This window comes from Athene noctua, chromosome 5 (assembly GCF_965140245.1).
Source record: "Athene noctua chromosome 5, bAthNoc1.hap1.1, whole genome shotgun sequence".
Taxonomy (NCBI): Eukaryota; Metazoa; Chordata; class Aves; order Strigiformes; family Strigidae; genus Athene; species Athene noctua.
The window spans coordinates 55835926-55856666 of record NC_134041.1 but is presented as its reverse complement, the minus strand read 5'-3'; the positions used below and the strand labels follow the sequence as shown (position 1 = coordinate 55856666).

The 20741-nt window shown below is 41.0% G+C and overlaps 1 protein-coding gene and 1 long non-coding RNA gene across 10 annotated transcripts in view; one reads left to right on the top strand and one right to left on the bottom strand.

Annotated features, from left to right (window-relative positions):
• The window catches only part of ADD3 (adducin 3), a 103826-nt gene that overhangs the window by 17365 nt on the left and 65720 nt on the right, over positions 1–20741 (bottom strand). For 7 of the 9 annotated variants that reach the window (XM_074907692.1, XM_074907699.1, XM_074907691.1 and 4 more), the window contains one exon: positions 10739–10962. In XM_074907692.1, coding sequence (XP_074763793.1) covers positions 10739–10933 — 195 coding nt within the window. In that variant the 5' untranslated portion in view covers positions 10934–10962. Of the gene's footprint in view, positions 1–10738; positions 10963–11424; positions 11446–15515; positions 15805–20741 lie in introns of those variants that run through there. The other 2 variants (XM_074907695.1, XM_074907696.1) reach the window with 2 other exon arrangements.
• Positions 12476–13778, top strand: LOC141961118 (uncharacterized). The gene is made up of 3 exons (XR_012633729.1): positions 12476–12632; positions 13152–13233; positions 13438–13778. It is a non-coding gene; the product is annotated as an uncharacterized LOC141961118 (long non-coding RNA).

The window sequence follows — 20741 nt, the reverse complement described above, 5'->3', positions numbered from 1 at the left end:
CATTCATTCTGAGAGGCCCAGAGCCCCACTCACAGATTACTGGGCAGTAAGTAGTTTCTTACATCCTCAAAGCACAACTCTCAGTGAAAATTCAAGTGCAGCACCAAGTGTTTAATGTGCTGCCATACCTCAGGGTAACAAGGGGGATACACAGAAAATCACAATCTAAAAACCATGGAACAGATGATTCAGCATCACCCATTGCAGCCTGGTTTTTACCCTTGAGGTTGGTTAGTACCTGAATATGAGAATCTTTCACTACAACCAAAGTGGTTTTGAATGAAATTCAGATACACGTGATTTATACAATCCCTTGTAGAAGACAATGATTTTTCATATAATTAGAAGAAAGCACTTTGGCGGTCAAACAGCTCACAGTATATAGAAAAAGGAGCCAGGTTCCAATCTTTATGTTCTACCAACCTGCTTGAAAGTGCAAAAAATGTAAAATAACAGAGATACTTCCTTGGCCCTTGGCACATCATACGCCTCACGTCACAGGCGGCTTCCCTGCCCCTCCGCCCCTGAAAACCCCCAAACCACATAAAACAGACTTTCAAGCACCAGCCGGCTTTTCTGCTCATGGTTTACCATAAAGCTAGAGCTTTATGGCACTTTCTCCTTCTGTTACTGTAATCTATTAAGACTGCAGAGACAATGACTGGTCAATATATTTAATCAACAGGCTATACTAACATTTATTTTCAAATTCTGTCATTCTAAGGTGTTCGATTACTTCTCAAATATTCCTGAAAGAGACCCTCTGCAAGAAAGCTCTGCTATTTCACAGTCTGCAAAGCTGAAATACTCTTTCACTCTTGTTTACAGTATGCATATAAGGAAACTGCACATTTGTAGTCTTCCAGGGGCCATGTGGAAGACAGTTCATGAAATTCATGGAAGTATTTGCTTGGGAGGAGATGGAGAAACACAGTTATCTGTATTATATTAAATCATTCTCACTTCAGTTCAACAAGGACTATAAAAAGGATCTGCAAAAACATTCACCGTAAACTCGTATTAGTCATATTCAGACTTTTTTTTTTTAAACCTATACCAATAATGTTACTTCTATAACAGAAAAAATACGGTGTAATGTATTTCAGGCAACTTTTAACAGAAAGACGTTTTGGTTTATTTCTTGTATTTTTAATTCTTCTGCTATCTAATCATGGTATTTTCATTCTTCTGATCTTAGTTTTGCTCTCTGATGCTAACAGTTGTGTACTATACACTTGCTGAGGCTACTACAAATAAGGATTTAATGTTGTATCAACAATTTTGTTAAATCAAACAATCAGCTTTCCTTAAAAATAATTTTAAAAATAACAGAAGACTGGTAAGGGCTAGGGCAAGTAGAAAAGATGGAGGTTTGGGATGAGCTGTAAAACAGAGATGAGGATATGGATGAAGTGCCTGAAATAAAGTATGCAGTTTATTCACACGCCAGCATGCAACACTGTCTTCTAGCAGACTGCAGCCTTCAGTGTGTCACACATGACTCACACACATTGCTCCATGCATATTTATGAATATTTCAATACCTTTCGTTCCCTGCTACAGACCTTTAAAACTTGGATCTGTATGCCCTTAGATAATCACACCACATGCGCTAATACAAGCTTCCTCTGTTTCTGGTAATTCACAATGGGCTCATATGAAGGCCATCACCTTCTTCTGGACACCAGTTTACCTTAAATATTAGCCATTAAATGAGCAATATTTACTGGAGCTTCCACTGTACAGCACTGATTTCTATAAAACCACTACCGTGCAGGGCTCCCATTTTGGGATCTGACCCATTCAGCAGCAGGAATCTGCTTCTGAAAACCTAACTGTAGCCTGGAGATCAAGCATTGTGGTTTTGCTTTAATTCATAAGACTGTAATATATATATGGCATTACACTGCAACTGCCCACAGGTGACCAAGTCATGCTTGAGAAAGATGTTTTCAAAAAGACGACAAACTCTCTGCTCTGGCACAAAGCAGGTATTTTTCAAGTGGAGAAGTCACTAGTAATTTCAGATGTAGTATTTGACAAGAAAATGCTGACAAAGATAAAACTGTACTGTAGATGAATGAAAAATTGTGTTATTCAGCTGTATGCTCAGCATTGCTCAATAAAAAGAAAGTTTCAGCTCTGGGATTTAAATAGCTCTTTGGGTACATGTGGGTTTTTTTTGGTTGGTTTGTTTTAAAACACTAAAACTTTGGACATAAGATGATACAATAGGAGCAGTGACTTTTCACAATGAGGTACTGAGTCCCAAAGTGAGAAGCAGAGCACCTGACGGCTGCCCATGCTGCCTGTCAATACAGTTGCACCACTTCTGGACTTGGCCAACCTGCCTGTGTCTGCACCGGTGCTACAGCAAGGCTGCTGCCTGGATAACCCACCACACCATAGCTGAGAATCGTTTCCTGTTTGCACAAGCATCCTTCTGCCTTCACTGAGCTCACCTGCCCAGCCAAGCACCAATGTCCCCGCCTTGTTTGTGCTGGAACAGCACTTCAAGCATCCTGCTGAAAGTTTGCATAGAAAACAGCCCATGGTATGAAAACTGCGCCCCTGACAGCTATAGGAAGGAGGTAAAGCAGCATTTCAGACAAGATGCACAACTAGAATGCCAAGTAGAGCTTTTATTCACCTGGCAGCAGATAACCACCTAAGCAAATAGCCTGACCTAGATATACAGCAGAGTGCAAACTCCCCCCTTCCACTACTGCCAGCTGAGGTTGTTCTCTTCAAAACAGCAGTGCGCTGAACTGCACTAAAGTTACACCAGAGGAAAACATAGTTTTACATTTACACCATGAACCAAAGCATCCCCTGCACAGCCAAGCTTCTGCCTCACCCACCTTCTCAATGCCACTTCACTACCTTGCACCGAGACATGAATTTCCCCACAACTCACCAATCAAAATAAACAGAGCAGCTCAGCCCATTCCTAAAACTGTTTCTAGAACTCCACAATTTCTAAACTTTCTGTTTCTTAAACTCCAGCCAGTTCTTTTACACCAGCTTAGACAGCCTTACACAGTACTGCAGCCTGAAGAACAGATACAGCTTTTCTTGATAGAGCCATTAGTTGCATCATTAGATCAAGGTCTTTCTAATATCATAAAATTACTACTCCAGAAATATTTGCAATCATATTCCAAATACGTATCACAAACTCCAGCAGCTTAAATGGAAAAATCTTTCAACTTAGACCTGCAAGCACTCTCTGAAACTCAGAGTGGAGTAACAAGCCTCAGCTCTGACTCATTTATTTCCATTTTCTTTCAGGACAGTTTAAGGGTGAGCTGACAGTGTAAAGTGGGGCCTTTAAGAATCAAAACAACATTTGCAATTATCAGTTGAGAACCGGTATTTTTCAGTCAACACAAGAAAAAAAATCTAGAATAACCAACTTGCTAGAATATCCTATTTTACATGCATACACCTATATATAGCAGAGAACAATAATGCTGCTAGAAAATTTTAGTATTGATCTCTTCATCTTGGTAGGCAACTCTAAGGATGGTAAGAAGTATGCAGGCTCATAAGTATTTCGACTGTCTTTCTATGTTCCATGTTTGTTGACCATTGACTTCTCCATGTAGTTCTTATCCACTCAAAAGAAGTAGAAATAAAATAATAAGAAAACATTTTTCCTGTAAATAGAGAAAACAATGGCATACAAATGATCTGCAAATACTCCTCACCATCGCAAACCTGTAAGCGGAGAAAGCATGTGCTCACATCAGGACTAGTTACAGTAAGGCCCAAACAGTTTGATATGTCAGTCTACAGAAAATTAGCTAGAAAAGATATGTGAGATCCCCACAATAACAGCCAAATCACCACCATTGAAGAAAAGTTTCAAAACTTAACTGGCATTTAGTTCTCGAGAGTGAAGAGATGTTAATTTTAAGTCCTGTGCTGTAAACGCAGCTGCCCACGGAGAGGAAGACCTTCACCAAAACAGCCCATACAGCTTCATAACAGGCTGTTTCAAGACTGGAGTTTAGATACAAACAACCGGTGCCCTAAGTGGAAAAGGGTGGAGTTGACCACAAAAAAACCGCCAGTGAGTTAAGGCTGGTAGTGAGAAGATAAGAGTCAGAAAAAGTGTTTGTTAATGCTAAGAAAAAAAAAAGGGGGGGGGGGTGGGGGTGGGTGTATGTGTGTGCTTCTGTGAAAGAAATAGGCTCAAGTAATAAATACAAAGAATTAGGTAAAGTTATAATAATCTCTTCATTTGCAGTGAAGCGTGTAGGTATCTGGGCTGAATTCAGCAACTTGATTGACAGCAAGCTGGTCCCATAGAGAGCTCAGCCTGCGCTGGTTTTTCCAGCTCCTCTAACCCGGCACACACTAGCTTTCCTTCGTGAGCTGAAGCAGCATGTTTACTCCTGTGATAAGCAGCCTAGAGATACCCTATGATTAAAGCAAAACCCAAAGCACTAAACTCCTTTGCAAAGCCCATCTTCAGCCCATCCAGCTCCCAAAGTCCCAGCTCCAGCAATCCCCACACTCACACAACTGTTGCTGTGAATGCGGGGTCTGGGTCCCTTGTTCTTATCTCATAGAGCAAAGCCATGCTACACACCTTTTTATTTAAAATGCTAGAAGAAATCAAATTCAGTTTGTCAGGAGTCTTACACATGTCCAAGCATAATTTGAGTAAGTACAGGAATAGGGTGGGTGGCAGTGCCCCAGGACGGACGATGGGCCGAGCTCCTGCAGGGTGTTCTGGGGAATGCACATGCTCCTGCAGCCAGGGAGGAAAGTCATCAGTCATGACTTTTCAGGATTTTCCAGGAACTGCTAAGAGCTTGTACTAAACCAAAGGATTATTTAACAGCCGCCCCCCCTGCCCACCCCCCCCACCCCCCCCCCAAGGACTTAAAAATGAATACAGATAAGTAAGGCCTTTTAATTGTTATTCATAAATTGTACCACAATGGAAACCCCTTCTCCTGCTCTCACCAGACCAACTTGATGCCTTTATTGGACAGAATTTACAGGTCTAGTGAATGAAAGAAAAATGGTGGATTTCTTCACAATGCACTGTATTTTATATCTCCCTATCACTTTCCTCCAGAATTACTTCTGAGTGTTATTTACAGTTAATAACTTCAAATACATATAGGACCACAGGAAAGTTTTCAGGCAAAGGAGCATTGATCTGATGGTTTAATGATTTGAATAAACTAAAGAACATGGTGCCAAAAGTACAACAGGATTTGCAGACACTCCCTGAGATGACAAAAACCCAAAGTCAAGCAGTTCAACAACCAGTAGGAGGATTAGAAACATGGATGAAAAAAAAATTTAAAAAAAAATTGGAAACTGTTGGCATTTATATCTAATGAAAACCACAGTTCAGACAAAATGGAAAGCAGCAATATGAGCATACAAGAGGGGTTAAAGATAACTTTCACTTTTAACATAAGAGAGCAGGGAACAGTAGAAAACTTCCAATCACACTTGCAGTGCTGGTATGTGTGAGAATGTGGATATAAACTGACCCTGCATTGCCACAGCTATAGAAATAGAATTTAGGCAATGGGATTTCTTGGTTTCTCATAGAGATCTAGTAGATGGCCTTGATTAACACAGCGTTACTGTGAGCACACACTGGACAAGTTCAGCACCCCAGTATGCCCCAGGCACAGCAGGATATTGCCACGGCTCAAAAAGGATCTTTAAGAGGCATTTTCTGACATATCTTAAATCATGTACCAAGTTGAGCTCATCTCCCCTGGTGAATGAAATGCTGCACAGGTTGTATGACAAAAGCATGTGATTTAAAAAGCCACTGTGAGGGCTCCCCAGCAGGACGTCATGAACATGTCAGAGCAGACAGGCAGAGAAGGCAGCTGCGACGCGAGAGGCCTGCCCAGGAGAGGTATAAGGTTGTCAGCCCTTCCCAGCCAAAGGGTGATGCTCCTGAAGGATCTGAGAGCACAGTGGAAGCTGAAACATGGGAGGAACTGAAAAGAGTTTGATATTTTAAGAAAATAAGCTTCCCCAAAAGGGAGTGGTGGTGTGAAAATACTGCGCATTCACTTGATACAAAATAAAGCAAGACAGACAATTGCAAAAGCTGGCGGGGAAATAAATTAAATCATCCTTCTCCTCCGTTCTTATGGTTTGAAAATAACATAGCCAGAAAAAAAAAAATCCAAGTGTGGGTGGCTTTGCTTGTTTTTGAGGAGAAAAATCTGCCTGCATGCTGCATGCTAAGGCAGACCTCTGAACAGAGGAGTTGCTAAGCAGGACTGTTATCTCCCCACTTTTTTGGGCAAGACCAGCTGGCGTGGGAGGCAGAGGTGTGTGTGCATGTAGAAGGAAGGAAGAAAGGCCTGGGAGAGAAGTGCATTTTTAACCTCAGCATAAAAAAACCCTTGGTTTTGCAATCCAGATGGCTAGACCTCAACCAGTGCCCTCATATAATGGCAGCATGAGCCAGAATCATCCTGAATGCCCTGCAGAGCTGTGTGGATCAGTATGAGCTCTCTACATCCAACATGAAATTAAAGCAAAGCATGATGAGATCCTGCCAGCAAAGTGCTCAACTTAAAACAAAACAAGCTCCAAATAACTGTGTGTTTCATATGTGAAAATGGCAAGTACATGCTCAGTGGGTCTCAACAAGCCACACAAAACTTTCACTGGTAAATTCAAAACATAAACCAGGCATTTAAATTCCAGTACATGGGCATTTTTCCGTTTACACATTTCATCCGTTCCACTCATCACTTTCTTATATGCAAATTTGACTACTCCAACTTTTTCTTACATCAGTAAAAATAATGAAATATATCTCATATAACAATATATCTTATGCATAAATAAGTGAATGCATCCTCTCCCATTTCCACCCTGACCTCTAGCTTTTCTTCAAATACAGTGATATAAAGTGGATGTAAGGTACTCCTCAGTGTAGTTTAAGCAGTGATCCTAATTTCCTGTCAGGTTACACACGCAGTTCTGTTTACTGAAGTCTGTAGTTAACTTTCCTGGCAGTTAGATAATTGTTTCACATGGTCTCACTTCACTGGAAGCAGTGTGACACTGCTGCCTGCCTGCAGAAACATCCGACACCTTCCCTGGTTGCTCCGGGAGGGCTGCAGGGAGTTTCTCCCTGCTGTATGTTCATGCAGCTCCTCGATGCTGAACTGACTGTTCAGTCTTCACACATGATAACTGTGCAACCATTGTCTGTCTTTTTTTTTTTTTTTTTTTTTTTTTAAAGTGTGTTTTTGAAGGTTCTGGTTGCCATGGTGAGGGCACCAGAGAAATGCCAGAAGGAAATGAAAGCCAGGAGGACTTTCATACCATAACTGAAAGAAGGGGTTTGATGATACAGCAAATAAATGTTTACTCTTTGAAAGAGGTAGTTCCTCTGTGTAACAAGCAATATATGATTCTTTAGCACATAAAAAACCAAAACTTTTAAATTTCAGAGTTAAGTTGGAAAATCTAAAAAAATCCCCCATCTTTTCAAATTTTGGATGTATATAATACAAGTATCTCTGACCTACTGTAGACCAATAAAATTAGTCCACTGCATACATGTAGTACCTTTCTTTTAAAAATAACAACACAGTACCTGAACCTTCTGAACTTGCAGACAATACTGAAATAAACTTAAAAAGCTTTGTCTTAAAGATTGACCAAGCAGTACCTCTAGATGCTATCAGGCTGCTCTGACCCAGCTGATTTTCATTTCTTTCCACCTTTCTAACAGACCCAGAGCAGACATGCAGGTCCTATCAGATTCTCCAGGCTGTCAGATGCTCACAAGTTACAGGCAGTATTTAGCAAACATGTCTGAGAATCTACTTATAATGTCAGGACAATCTTTGTGGGTAGGGGTCATAAAATTCCTATAACTTGTTTAAGACTTATTATGAACAAACTCTAAGACATTAGCAAACATCAGAGGTAATGGGAATAGCTTTTCAGTAGCTTTTAAATTATTTAATTTAGGAAAGGGAAATTGCACATCAGAGAGAAGTAGTCAGAATGCACATCAATAGGCACATCAGAGAGATGCAGCAGTTTGATGTCTGAAGATGTCTGGTCAGGCTTGTAGCCCTTACAACAATGTGCACTGCACAAATACATACCATGGTTCCTGAAATATGTTCCCTAACTTATTTTCTTGCTAAATGATTTAAATTTTCCTACTTGAAAGAAAAAAGCCTGTTAATAAAACAGATTAAATCAGTACCTAAGCTTCCTAGTTTATGGCAGTGATTAACCCTTTTAGTTTTGCACCATAATCCTTTGCTCAGAGAAAGTGCATGTTCAAACAAGCTCACCCCAAATCCATATATGCTTGTGTATTTTAAAGAAAGGTATTATCCTTGATACATACACTTCATATTTACTAATACCTGCCAGAAGATGAGTCAGCGACTGCTTCTCTGATCTGAATGCATATATCAAGACTGGGTGAAGATATGAATGCATATATCCAAGACTGGGTCAAGATTTATCACTGAGCAAGCTCTTCTCTAAAATGTGTCTGATAACCTCTCTTCCTCTTCATTCAAGCACCTTCAAATTATTTCTTCCTTGCTGACTGGAATAAACCAGAGAAGCAACAAAGCTCTATGCAAACTTCTAATGCAATGTAATTCTGCAGCTACAGAACAAAAACGTTATGCACAATACTTGTTAATTCAACCATGAACCTGTGTTACACAGACTGGTAACAAGAAAAATGCTTTCTGGCACTCTTGTGAGGGCCTTATATTCAGGAGGAGACGAGGTAATCGTCTTCAGTCCTGCCTCTCAAATACACTATGGCATGTCACATCTGGAACCTGGAAGAAATAATACAGTTTCTACCCCCAAAACCAGTTTTGAAATTTGCTTGATGGACATTCAGTCACAGATACTGCATTAAAAATGCTTTTACTTCCTCACATGAGAAATCATGGCAGGGTTCCTCTAAATTTTCTATTTCAAGAGAAGAAACAATAAAAGGAGATACCTAAGTGAGGGAAACTGGTAGCTTGACACCTCCTCCTCATGCCTGATCACACACTCAGCTCCCACATTCCCTTTTTTCCCTGGCAGATGCCAAGAGCCAAGCAGGCAGCAGGCCCTTGGCTTATCTGGACAACTGTTCCCTCACACAACACAAACTTGCAACTTATTGGCAGCTTCAAACAGTCACTTTCCAAAAAGTGCTGGGCTCAGCTTCTCTTGCGGCAGGACACTAACAGCAGCCCAACAGCTCTTTGTCCTCGAATCTTCTATTAAAACAGTTACCTAGACTCAGGAGTTGTCCCTATTCAACCCCCTTCCTAAAATCTGCATGCTGACGCTGCATCTATAAAAAAACCACAGAGGCTGCAGCAAAGGGACATTTATTATGTTTGGCAGACTTGGCAAAGGGTCCCCCAAAATGTTAAGGAAATAGTTACGCTCATCAGATTCAATACTGCCATCGAAAGGACCAAAAAATAACACACATATGAACCCAAACAAGGTCTCTGTAACTTATTTTTATCTGTTAAGCTAAAGATCTAGTCTTTGCTGTGAGTCCTGGCTACTCTTAATGTGAATATTTTAACAGGAAGGAGCAGGCTCCGATCACATTTTACAGTCAAGTGTTTAACATAAAATTATCATGATTAAAGCATTATGCAATACCTCCTTTGAGTATTTTCTTTATAAAAGAGCTTGGCTGCAAAACCAAGCTTGCACAAATGGTCTTGAAAGTAATAAATTCCTTAGTCAACAGGTTCACATTATACTCAGAGCAACACACTAGATCCAAGAGGCACTCCACGACAACACTTTAGCAAACAATCCTGTTATTCATGGATGACTATAATAGGGTGATTACTAACAGCTGTTTGCAATCTCATTACATATGGAAAAGCTTCAAAAAAAAAGTTACAGAAGAAGCACCCCAACTTAGAGAGGAACTGAGGAGATATGGATCCGTAAAGCTGCTTAACCCCTTCCCAGTCCCATTATCCCTACTGCTCACATTCCACTCCCCTACCCCCAAAGGCTCACCCTCATACAGTGCTTACTCCTATGGCTTCAAAATACTCAAGGCAACAGTATTACTTTCCAATGTATTCATCAGGTTAAACCCAAAGAATGCATGCATTAAAATATAAATTAAAACTACTATGAGAGTGGTTCAACAGATTTAATATTTTAACGTGTAGCCTACACAAGTGCCGAACTTACACAACCACATGATGCTAATATGGCGAAGTATGCGTATGATCACCCCCAAGGACATGAAAAGAACATATAGTCTAGCTTTTAAACAAACTTAACCCAATTAAAAATGTTAATTAAAGCATTCCTGATGCAAATGATAGGTTAATATTCAAACCCAGAAAGCAGAACACCACGTAATGCCCTAATTTGTTCCTATTTGACCGGTGACTCCTTCACTCTCTTCTCTGCCCCTAAGTTTTAATTAAGTACCCTGCAGCCAGCCAGATCTTTTTGTAATACTGCAATGAAGCGTAGGAATATAAAAGCATCAGGAGAAAAAACAACACAATAAAGGCTGCTTGTTCACAGACAAAAAACTATGCAAACAAAATGTTAGATAATCTGTTTAGTGACTCTTCTTAGAAGACGGTCCAGAGTTATTCTAGTTAGCTGTGACATAGATTTATTTTTTTAAGTCTCAGAAAGTTAATCAGGAATCTCAGAAAATAACACTCTTTCATTCTCATCCCCCCTTAATCCCACTCACAGGGCTCTGCAGTATCTGAGTGACCCTTTTCCTTTGCTCCATCATATTGAAGTCCTGTCTCAGGTCAGGAGACATATTTCTCTCCCGAATATACTCTGGGTCATTCTCATTGATGCGATCAAAGTACCGCTCTTTGTGAGGCATGGTGGCTGCGGGAGGAGTAGTGATCACCACCTGACTGGCATCAGTACTCATGCTTCAACACTGTGGATGGTAGGCTTCACCTGAAACAAATAAGAGGGAAGAATGATTAACCGCTAAAAAGAGGGCATTGAATATAAATTCCAAGTCTGGACAAAATGATGTTCTTTTTCATCTCTGCAGAACATCATCTAAAATGAAAGAACAAGTGAATAATTACCATAATCAGAAAACTAAGGAAGAAATTCTAGAGAAGTGTTTAAAAACCATTAATAAGTTCTCTGATAGTGTATAACCATCTCTATTCCAATTCAAATAAAAACCCAACAGCATACAATTAAAAATTATGACATTTGAAATGACCATAATATATTTTACGACAAACTTTCCTGTATCATTTTACACTGCACTCATCACCCCCCCAAGGTTTTTATATAGCTCTTTTTCCTGACATGTTCAACCAAGCACACCCAGAAGACGGGGCCTCTGTTTAACATCTGCTCAGAGCTCATCTCCCAACTTGAACGAAGACATTCCTCAATTACAGCATTTCTGAAGCATCTCATAACCCCAGCTTAAAGACGAGGCGCCGGGCCGCTCCAAGACTGCCGGGGGATCTCAGCAGAGTGCTGGCTGGTGCCTGCGCTTTCAGGAGACACTGGGAGACACCAAGGGAACTGCAGAAAAGGTCGTACGTTGGGTTGCACAGGACTGTGGCTGCATCCACAGCAGATACCTGAGTTTTAGCTTTTCTCCTCTTGTGTGCAGTTATACACCAAGATCCCCACTGAAACTCATTACATTTGGGGAAAAAAAAAAAAAAAAAAAAAAAAAAGCAGCTTATTACATTAGGAAAAAAACAGCAAAAGAACCCCTTTCATGTCTTGGTAGAAAGCTATGCTTAAAATGCAATTTAAAAAAACTTGATAAGCATTTGTAAACACAAACAGAACTGGATCAAAAGCAGAAAAGCAGGCACCTGAATTTTCATACAAAGAATCAGGCTCAGAAGCACACTCAGAAACACCATTCCTCAAACAGGTACGGAAGAGTGATGTTTTCTCAGGTTTGAGGAACAAAGAGAAGCAAGATTTGTAGGAAGAGATAGTGTATTATGAAAATACATTTTAACATGCAAATATCTACATTCAGTAATATATTTAATATAAAAATATTTGCATGCAAATGTATTTGGTATGTAAATAACTCACATCTTCAGAAGAAAAAAAGCCAAACATGAAGGAATGAGGGCTGTTTAGCAGTGTTAAACAGTGTGGTTTGACAGTATGGTATCAGTGGTTTGAAGTGTCCTTGCTACATGGCACAGTTCACCCATCCCTCATTTGGGTCAGTGCAACTACTGTTTAGGGTATTCTGTGAACAGTGAACTGACATGGAGCATCTGAACTCCTCCAACTATAATCTCATGTATTTTCCAAACAAATCATCTGGAAGCCCTGTTAAAACCAACTTCAGCAGCCCAAGACCTCCTCCTGCCTGCGACCAGCCCTTTCAGTCCTTGTGCTGTGCTCTCTGCTGTGCAGCCACGCCACGAACCAGGCTGGCAGGAGGATGAAAACTGGTTTTCAGCCAGTTTCCCACACTGACACCCAAATGGCTTTGCTGGCACGCTGCAAGGGAGAGTGCAAGGATGGCATCCTGGGGCACCACAGCCCTACTACCAAATATGAAACCCCAGGCAGAAGACAAGACAGATATCACCTACAGAGCTAGGAAAGCATTAGCAAATAAGGTACAAGAAAAACATATTATAGATTATGATAAAATTCGGCATTAAGATGAAATACAACTAACACCCTTCCTAAAAAAAAAAAAAATCATTACAGGTTGTAATTGTTTGGGTTGGGTTTTTTTGTTTGTTTTTTTTTGGGTTTTTTTGAGGGAGAAAACATGATCTGGGATGTAACACTATCCAGCTGCAGGCACAGAGCTTCCAGGAGGCACCTGGCATGCTGGATGAAGGTACCACATTCTGGGATGTATAATTTGCATCCTGAAGACAAGCTCCATGAACTCTGGCAGCTTCGTTACCGAGGCTGTGGAAGCATACCAGTGAGTTTTGCATTTGCTGCTTGGGTGCAGCAGGAGTTCATTTAGCATTTGCCGACTGACCTGCCTGCTATGTGTGATCAATTTGGGGATGCTGGGGGGAAGACAAGGGGCTTGCTTCAAGGAAGTGAGTTTGGGAAGAATCTAGCAAAAGTATAAAAGGAGTTTGTTTTTCTAAAGAATGAACTATTGTCTTTTCCAGCTGAGAGCGTTGAAGCAGAAGAATAAAACCCCTTGGGACAGCACTTGGGGACAGGATCACAGCTCGGCATCCCTCTGTTCAGGTTAGAAGAGATACCCTTATAAATGTAACCATGTATTATGTCTCCCCTCCCCTCTCCTCCGCTCTGAAAAACAGCAGGGTTTGAGAAGCAAAAGAAAAAAGCATTATGAGAAGACAACACCATGAGCTCACTCTCCAAATGCCACAAGGTATGAAGAGCTTGAGACCAGACCTCTCAACCTACACTGTTCTCTATCTGTGTCAGGGTAAATACGTCCATCTGAGTCAGAGCAGACACCTCCCAGCACCTGCCGGTAACTGAGAGCAGCGTAGAGATGCAGATGGCAAGAACCTTGCTTGAATTGGCAACTTGCTGCGACTCTTGCTCTTCAGCTACTTCTTCCCAGGAGTTGCCTTATCCAACTGTTTTTCCTAAAATGCTCCTGAATCCCATTAACCCTGAGTGGCAAACTTGCTCAACTGCTGATCCGCTCAGTTGGTTGGACCAACTACACGCATGTCTGAACTTCAAAAAACTTTTATTGTTATTATTATAGGTTTACAGGACATAATTAGTTCAAGTCCGTTACTTTACAGTTTATTCTTACAGGGACAGAAAAGCCCATTCATCTGTAAAAAGACACAAATGTGGCTGGCAATACCTAAAATCCACAAAAGAGATTTTTCTAATTGCTTTGGACTTCATTTTTTCCTCCTTCCTTTCAAACTGGTTTGTTACCTCTAGCCATTAAGATTACAACATTAAAGTCCTTGTACTACAAAAACCCCTTCCCTTACTGAACATAATATGGGTATTTGGTCCAGTTGTTCTTATTAGGTCTGGTTCAATGCCCACTCTGTTGGGCCTGGGCTGACTCTCATATAACCCCTACTGTTCAGCTGGAAAAATTTCAAACAAATCAGCCATTCTTCTATTATTTATTTGCATATTTATTTATTTATTTATTTATTTTTAAAAAGGAATTTGTTAAAAATGTGCTCAGCTTTTAGGGATCTAAAAATCTGTACCTCCTCAGCACAGGACTGGCAACAACACAGAAGTATTTACAGAAAATCCAGATCTCAAAAATCCATGAATTGTGATAGAGGATTCTCTTCCCCTCTGCATTTTTTTGGTGAGATTCTTTTACCTAGAAGAAAAATCAGCTTTGCTGCAAGTTTACTTTTGGTTTCCACCCCTTCCAATGATGTTCACAAATTACAGAAAGTGAGCTACCATCTTCCTGAGCAACACTAGCTAATGTTTCTTATGTATGTTATACTGCATAAATGGTTCTAGAGACTGAGGCACAGGTGGAATGACAGACTGTACACCCCTATAGCAGTAAGACACTGTATCTAGTCTGATCACAAAGGACAAACATACACAGAAAAATCAAACCTAAACTAGAATCTGATTTTGTCCTGGTGAGAGCCATCACTCTTGCTCAGCCGAGACACACGTTTTAGCCCACATTTTGGCCTAACATGCACATGCTGTCATTCCAAAAAGAGATTCAAAGTATACAGAAAAGCAGTTTCCCCATCTGTGGTTCAACTATTCCAACAGGGGGTAAAAGAAACTATGTAGAGCAAGTCAGTATGTATAAGTTTTTGTTACAGAGAATCCCCGCCTCTGATGAAAATACTTTTAGGGAGCTATAAAACAAAGAAGCTCAAAAGCTCTTGCTACAGGGTAACTTGTTAATCTAACTCTGCTGCCCCTGTTCGTTATGTCCTCCCAGTTCATGTTGAACTGAACTCTGATACTGCTACAAAAGAAAACAGGAGGTGTCCTCCTGTGCTTTGATGCCTTATATAGCTTATGGGTTTGGCCTTTGTGTTCTGTATTTTATACCTGTAACTGGGCTACAGAGGAAAAGTAGAACATTCCATCTTTGTCAGGAGGCTATGGATCTCTCTGCTTAGCAGTAAGTTTTATTTAACAAAAGCTTCCAATTTATTTCAAAAACTTGGAACTGTTGATTTTTAGGCTGCAACATTAAGTCCTGAGCATCCCCATCTGACACTTTGTAAAGTCTAAGTAACATGCTGTGCTGCTTTTGTTGGAATAACTGTTTTCAATGTCAAATCAAAAGCAGCTCAAAAAAATAATGAGGTCAGAGAAACAAGGAGTACTGAAGGAAAAAAAAAAAACAAGAGACCAAACGCAATGAAAATTTATCTTGCCAAAGAACACCTCAGAAAGTACTGACTTGATATATTTACATAATTCAGAATGTACAGAATGTATATAAAAATAAATACCACCATAAGAGAAAGACAGAGCAACAGAAAAGGGTTCAAGTAATTAGATCACCTAGCAACAAATCATTAACCTACCTTTTATGCTGATTTTTTATGGCTGGCTTCAGACATCCCTATTTTCTCTATGCAGTACAATCCATCTATTTGAGAGTTTCCAGCACTGCAAACCAGCTGTGTGAGCACTGCATCATTAACCAGTACAACTGATTTCAGGTCTGAACACTCAAGCTAGACTATACCACATCTGAGCATTTCTTTTTTAAGTAGCACGTTGTGTTATTCTGCTCTTGCCATTTCTCGCCTGCTTGTTTTTAAGGAACAGTCTGCTCTTTCTCCCCCCTTCCAGCATCATGTCTGCCAGGAGACTTGTTGGAAGCAAACTGGGTGTCTCTTCCAGCCTCCCTATGAAACAGGCAGGTTCCAGTCTGAATCAAAGACTTGGCTTTAGCCAAGGCTGTCAGCTATGCTTAAAGAATATGAGGGCATGGTTAAGAGGGACAGGAAAACATGTAGGAGAATATGGACTGAAACAAGGGTCACCATCACTATCTTCTGGCATTGAAAAGTTAATTGTTCATCCTCCCTTGTATAAATTTTAGTAATGACATATAATTGAGTAATCATATCTGTTCTAGGGCAAACAAATTATTTTCATAAACACCTCAAAGTAAATTCATATTTTATTCTCCTGATCAGGACATCAAATACCATAAAGATCTGACAGTGCAATGACAGTTTTTTGTTTTTTTTTTTTTTAAAAAAAACAAAACAACAACAACAACAACAAAAAAAAAAAAAAAAAAAAACCAAAAACCCAACGTTACAATGGGCTTGGGTTTCATTTATGAGTCTTGCCTTACACACTGATGAGTAAGATATATGTTCAGACGCTAGCATATTCTAAATGCAATTTGAAGCAATCTGCTACACTAGCCAGGTAGCATTTGCTCGAAATCATATTAACTGATTTTACTAATTCTGTACACTAGCACTCAAGGCAAACTGTCAAACTACACCCTTAAACTGACACAAGGTAGTAATTTGCATTAAAAAAAATAAAGTAGTCATGCCTTCTCCCAACCCTCTCAGACATTCAATCTTTCCCTCTGTATCACCTCTTCAGATTCATGCCAGCAGGTGTTTGTAAGATCAGACAGTAGAATGGGTAGGAGAAATGACCCTTTGGCTGAGTTTAAGGTTTGAGGCTTTTGGGGGGGTTTGTGTGTTTGGGGGGGGGGGGGGGGGTGTTTGGGTGTGTGAGGAGGGGTGTTCGTTTATTTTTTGGTGTTGGTTGGTTTTGGGTAGGTTGTGGTTTAGTTTTTTTTTAACTTTGGGGGTTTGTAAATGGATTTATTCTCAGCTGTATCAGCTCCCCCAGACAGCTAACTGTATAAATACACAATTGTTTGTTCTGAAACAGAGATGGTGATGATACAGGGGTGTCTAATACCACTTCTTCTAGTAGCAATGCAGCCATAAACAATTTGTCACACTACAGCCCAAACTGGTTACAAACCAAACATTCTAATCCAGCGCTGTGTATTTAAGTCCTTATGCTTTTAAACAGAGTAAGCTAATAAAATAATCATCATCTCCTTTCACACACCCCATTAAAGAGACTGTGTGGCAGCAGTATAGATTTTTGCCAAGAAATAAGAACTTAAGTGTATCTGAACCTTGTTTTTGTGTTTCTGTGTTAAATCTAAAGCATCATTTTTGCCCAGTTATATAGTGCAATATTAAAGTCAACATAAATATTCAAATTGTGCAACTCACATTTTACTCAGTGCAAACTGGAACCAAGCCAGCTACTCTTCACTGTCAAAAAGTCAGATAACGTAGTGGGTTGCTGACAGCCACCCAGAATATGAGAGCTATACCTTTAACTTTAAATGAATATGTGATGTTTTTTCTCTGTTAAGGAAGGCTCCTTATAATGCACCAAGACTGTAGCAGGTGCAGTCTGCATCTCCACATTTGCAGGCCAGCCTGCCAACATTCTGCAGCACAAGCAGTGAGGGAAAAAAACCCCAAGCCTAGAATGATGGTTTGATGCATCCAATATGCTCTACCACATGGCCATAAATGCTATTTGCATGTGTTAAGTCTCATAAATGAACTTGTATGCCTAACCCTGCAGACTCGAGCTACTTCAGTCATTCACATTTTGTTAATCCTTCACTGCTGTGTGACAGTTTTTAATGATGGAGAGAACCCTTGATTGAGCGAGTTATCCAGTTACCATTTTCTGGGTGACAGCATGATAAAAGACAAAACCAGTCCCAAAAGGCCAACCTCTAGAACTTCAGATCCAAGGTCCATCATGCCTAGTATTGAACCTACTGTGCTGAGGAAAGGCTGTACATAACTGGGCTGTTTCCACTGCTGTATTGTGTGACCCCTGAGCAGTGAGCAGCACAGAGACTTCCTTGCTTCACTCCCTAAAATGTTTTCTTGTTTTACTAGCATACTGTTAAAGTTGTGCAATAAACAGTAACATTCTGAGATTAAACTCTTCTTTACGAAAACATTCAAGTCAGAACAAACCCAGTCACACAAGCAACTGGTTATAGCGAAATAAGAGAGGAGGAATTCAGAATTTGTTGTTGAAATGATGCACACAGGTACTCCTGCACTGCATCAGGAAGGGGCAGTTGCACCATGAGAAAGCACTGAAACACCAGAGTGACGAAGGGGGATTCATGTCACATGTTGATTCTTCCCTATAAATTCTCTTCTACCACGGGACAGTTTGCCACACCAGTTATCTGTAACAGTACAATACAAGCAGTTATGAACTATTAATTTGTAACTTTAAAGAGACACAATAGATTGTGTCAATAAAACCTTGCTTTAAGATAAGGTCAGTTACCCACAGATATCACACACTGGTTTGTTTTTTCCCTTTCCCTAAACTTGTTCCTTTAAAATAAAATTTTGGTAGTAATATTTCATCCTTTTATTTATTTGTTATTTTTAACAGCTACCTGGTTCACTGCAATTTACCAGAAATAGTTTTAAAGCTAAAGTTCTATTTTGCTCAAGTATAAGCTTTATTTGCATATGTAAGCTTATGCATATATTTTGAAACAATACTAAGCTGCAGTGCTTGGTATGTTTTGGAGTGCTGATGGTTGTCACCTACGCTCAGGTACACAGGGTGACTGGTCCTATAAAGTGATGTGCAGTCTCTGGAGGACTTTTCTAAGGCAAATTAAAAAAACCCCCACCTCATTAAATTGAGTAAAAACACCAGAAACTAATAAATAAAATTCTTTGTTGAACTGTAAAAAGTTTCTGTACTCACTAGACTGGAAAAGTGTATGAGTCCTACCTCACACTCACTTTTCCTCTGTTTTTCTTTCATCTTCTATGTTATACTGAAGTTTGTGAAAAACCACAGTAAAAATGAGCTCTATGATGAGAATGTAAGTTTCTCTTGGTTTAAGCTCCTTTTCTATAGAAGCATTAAGATTTCATGCACAGAATATGAGATAACTTGAAAATATCTGAACACTGAGCTTAAATAACCTGCTTCTATCCAAAGGCAAGACTGCTGTCAGGGAAAAATGTCCTCACTGTAGCAGAAAGCTAAGGAGACATAGAGGAGCTAACAGGGAAAAGAAAACCTCCTCCCTATGGCATATGCAAAGAGCTGCTCTCACAAAGCACAGATGCACTGAAAAACAGTGACAGAAATGAAGTTACTTCTCCCCCTTTAGCATTTTCCTGCTCATTTCCACTTTGCTCCAGGGTAAAAATTTGTCTGCCTCACAGAAAACCTCCTCTCACCTCTGCTGCTTCAGAGGATTTGGTAAGGACCACAGCAGCATGAATTGCTGCAGATTTTCAAGTTGCAAGCTTTCTGAAGCTCTATTCCTTTACAGTATTTAGGATTTCTACAAAGGAGAGGTAGGTATCTGAATGCAGAAGATCTCTGGCAGAGGAGCCAAGCAGCACTATGACAGCAGCAGTGCTATTGCTTCAGCTGCAGCATTTGCTGGTGAGCACCCTCAGCCAACTCACAGGCAGCAGGAGTGCTTGTCCCACAAGAATTCACAGAATTACAGAATTGTTCTCGGTTGGAAAAAATCTTGAAGATCATCCAGTCCAACCATTAACCTAACATTGACAGTTCCCAACTACACCAGATCCCTAAGCACGATGTTGACTCTACTCTTAAACACCCCCAGGGGTGGGGACTCCACCACCTCCCTGGGCAGCCCATTCCAACGCCCAACAACCCCTTCTGTAAAGAAATGCTTCCTGATATCCAGTCTAAACCTTCCCTGGTGCAACTTGAGGCCATTCCCTCTTGTCCTAACATTTCTTACTTCATTAAAGAGGCTCATCCCCAGGTCTCTGCACCCTCCTTTCAGGGAGCTGTAGAGGGCGATGAGGTCTCCCCTCAGCCTCCTCTTCTCCAGACTAAACCCCCCCAGTTCCCTCAGCCGCTCCCCGTACGACCTGTGCTCCAGACCCTGCACCAGCTCCGTTGCCCTTCTCTGGACACGCTCGAGTCATTCAATGGCCTTTTTGTAGTGAGGGGCCCAAAACTGAACACAAGAATCGAGGGGCGGCCTCACCAGTGCCGAGTACAGGGGTGAGATCCCTTCCCTGTCCCTGCTGGCCACGCTATTGCTGACACAAGCCAGGATGCCATTGGCCTTCTTGGCCCCCTGGGCACACTGCTGGCTCCTGTTCAGCCGGCTGTCAATCACCCCCCAGGTCCCTCTCTGACTGGCAGCTCTCCAGCCACTCCTCCCCAAGCCTGTAGCGCTGCTGGGGGTTGTTGTGGCCCAAGGGCAGCCCCCGGCATTTGCCCTTATTGAAACTCCTCCAGTTGGGCTCAGCCCATGGCTCCAGCCTGTCCAGGTCTCTCTGCAGAGCCTCCCCACCCTCGAGCAGATCAACACTCCCACCCAACTGGGTGTCACCTGCAAACTGACTGAGGGTGCCCTCGATCCCCTCGTCTAGATCATCAGTAAAGATGTTAAACAGGAGTGGCCCCAAAACTGAGCCCTGGGGGACACCACTCGTGACCGGCCCCCAGCTGGATTTAACTTTGTTCACCACAACTCTTTGGGCCCGGCCATCCAGCCAGGTTTTTACCCAGTGAAGCGTGTGCCCATCCAAGCCACAAGCAGCCAGTTTCACCAGGAGAATGCTGTGGGAAACAGTGCCAAATGCCTTACTAAAGTCAAGGTAAACAACATCCACAGCCTTTCAAGTCTCCTCTGGAAGTGCTTTCTTTCAGCAAATCCAACTGAAGATAAAAGCCCTGGCTCTTTCCCAATGCCA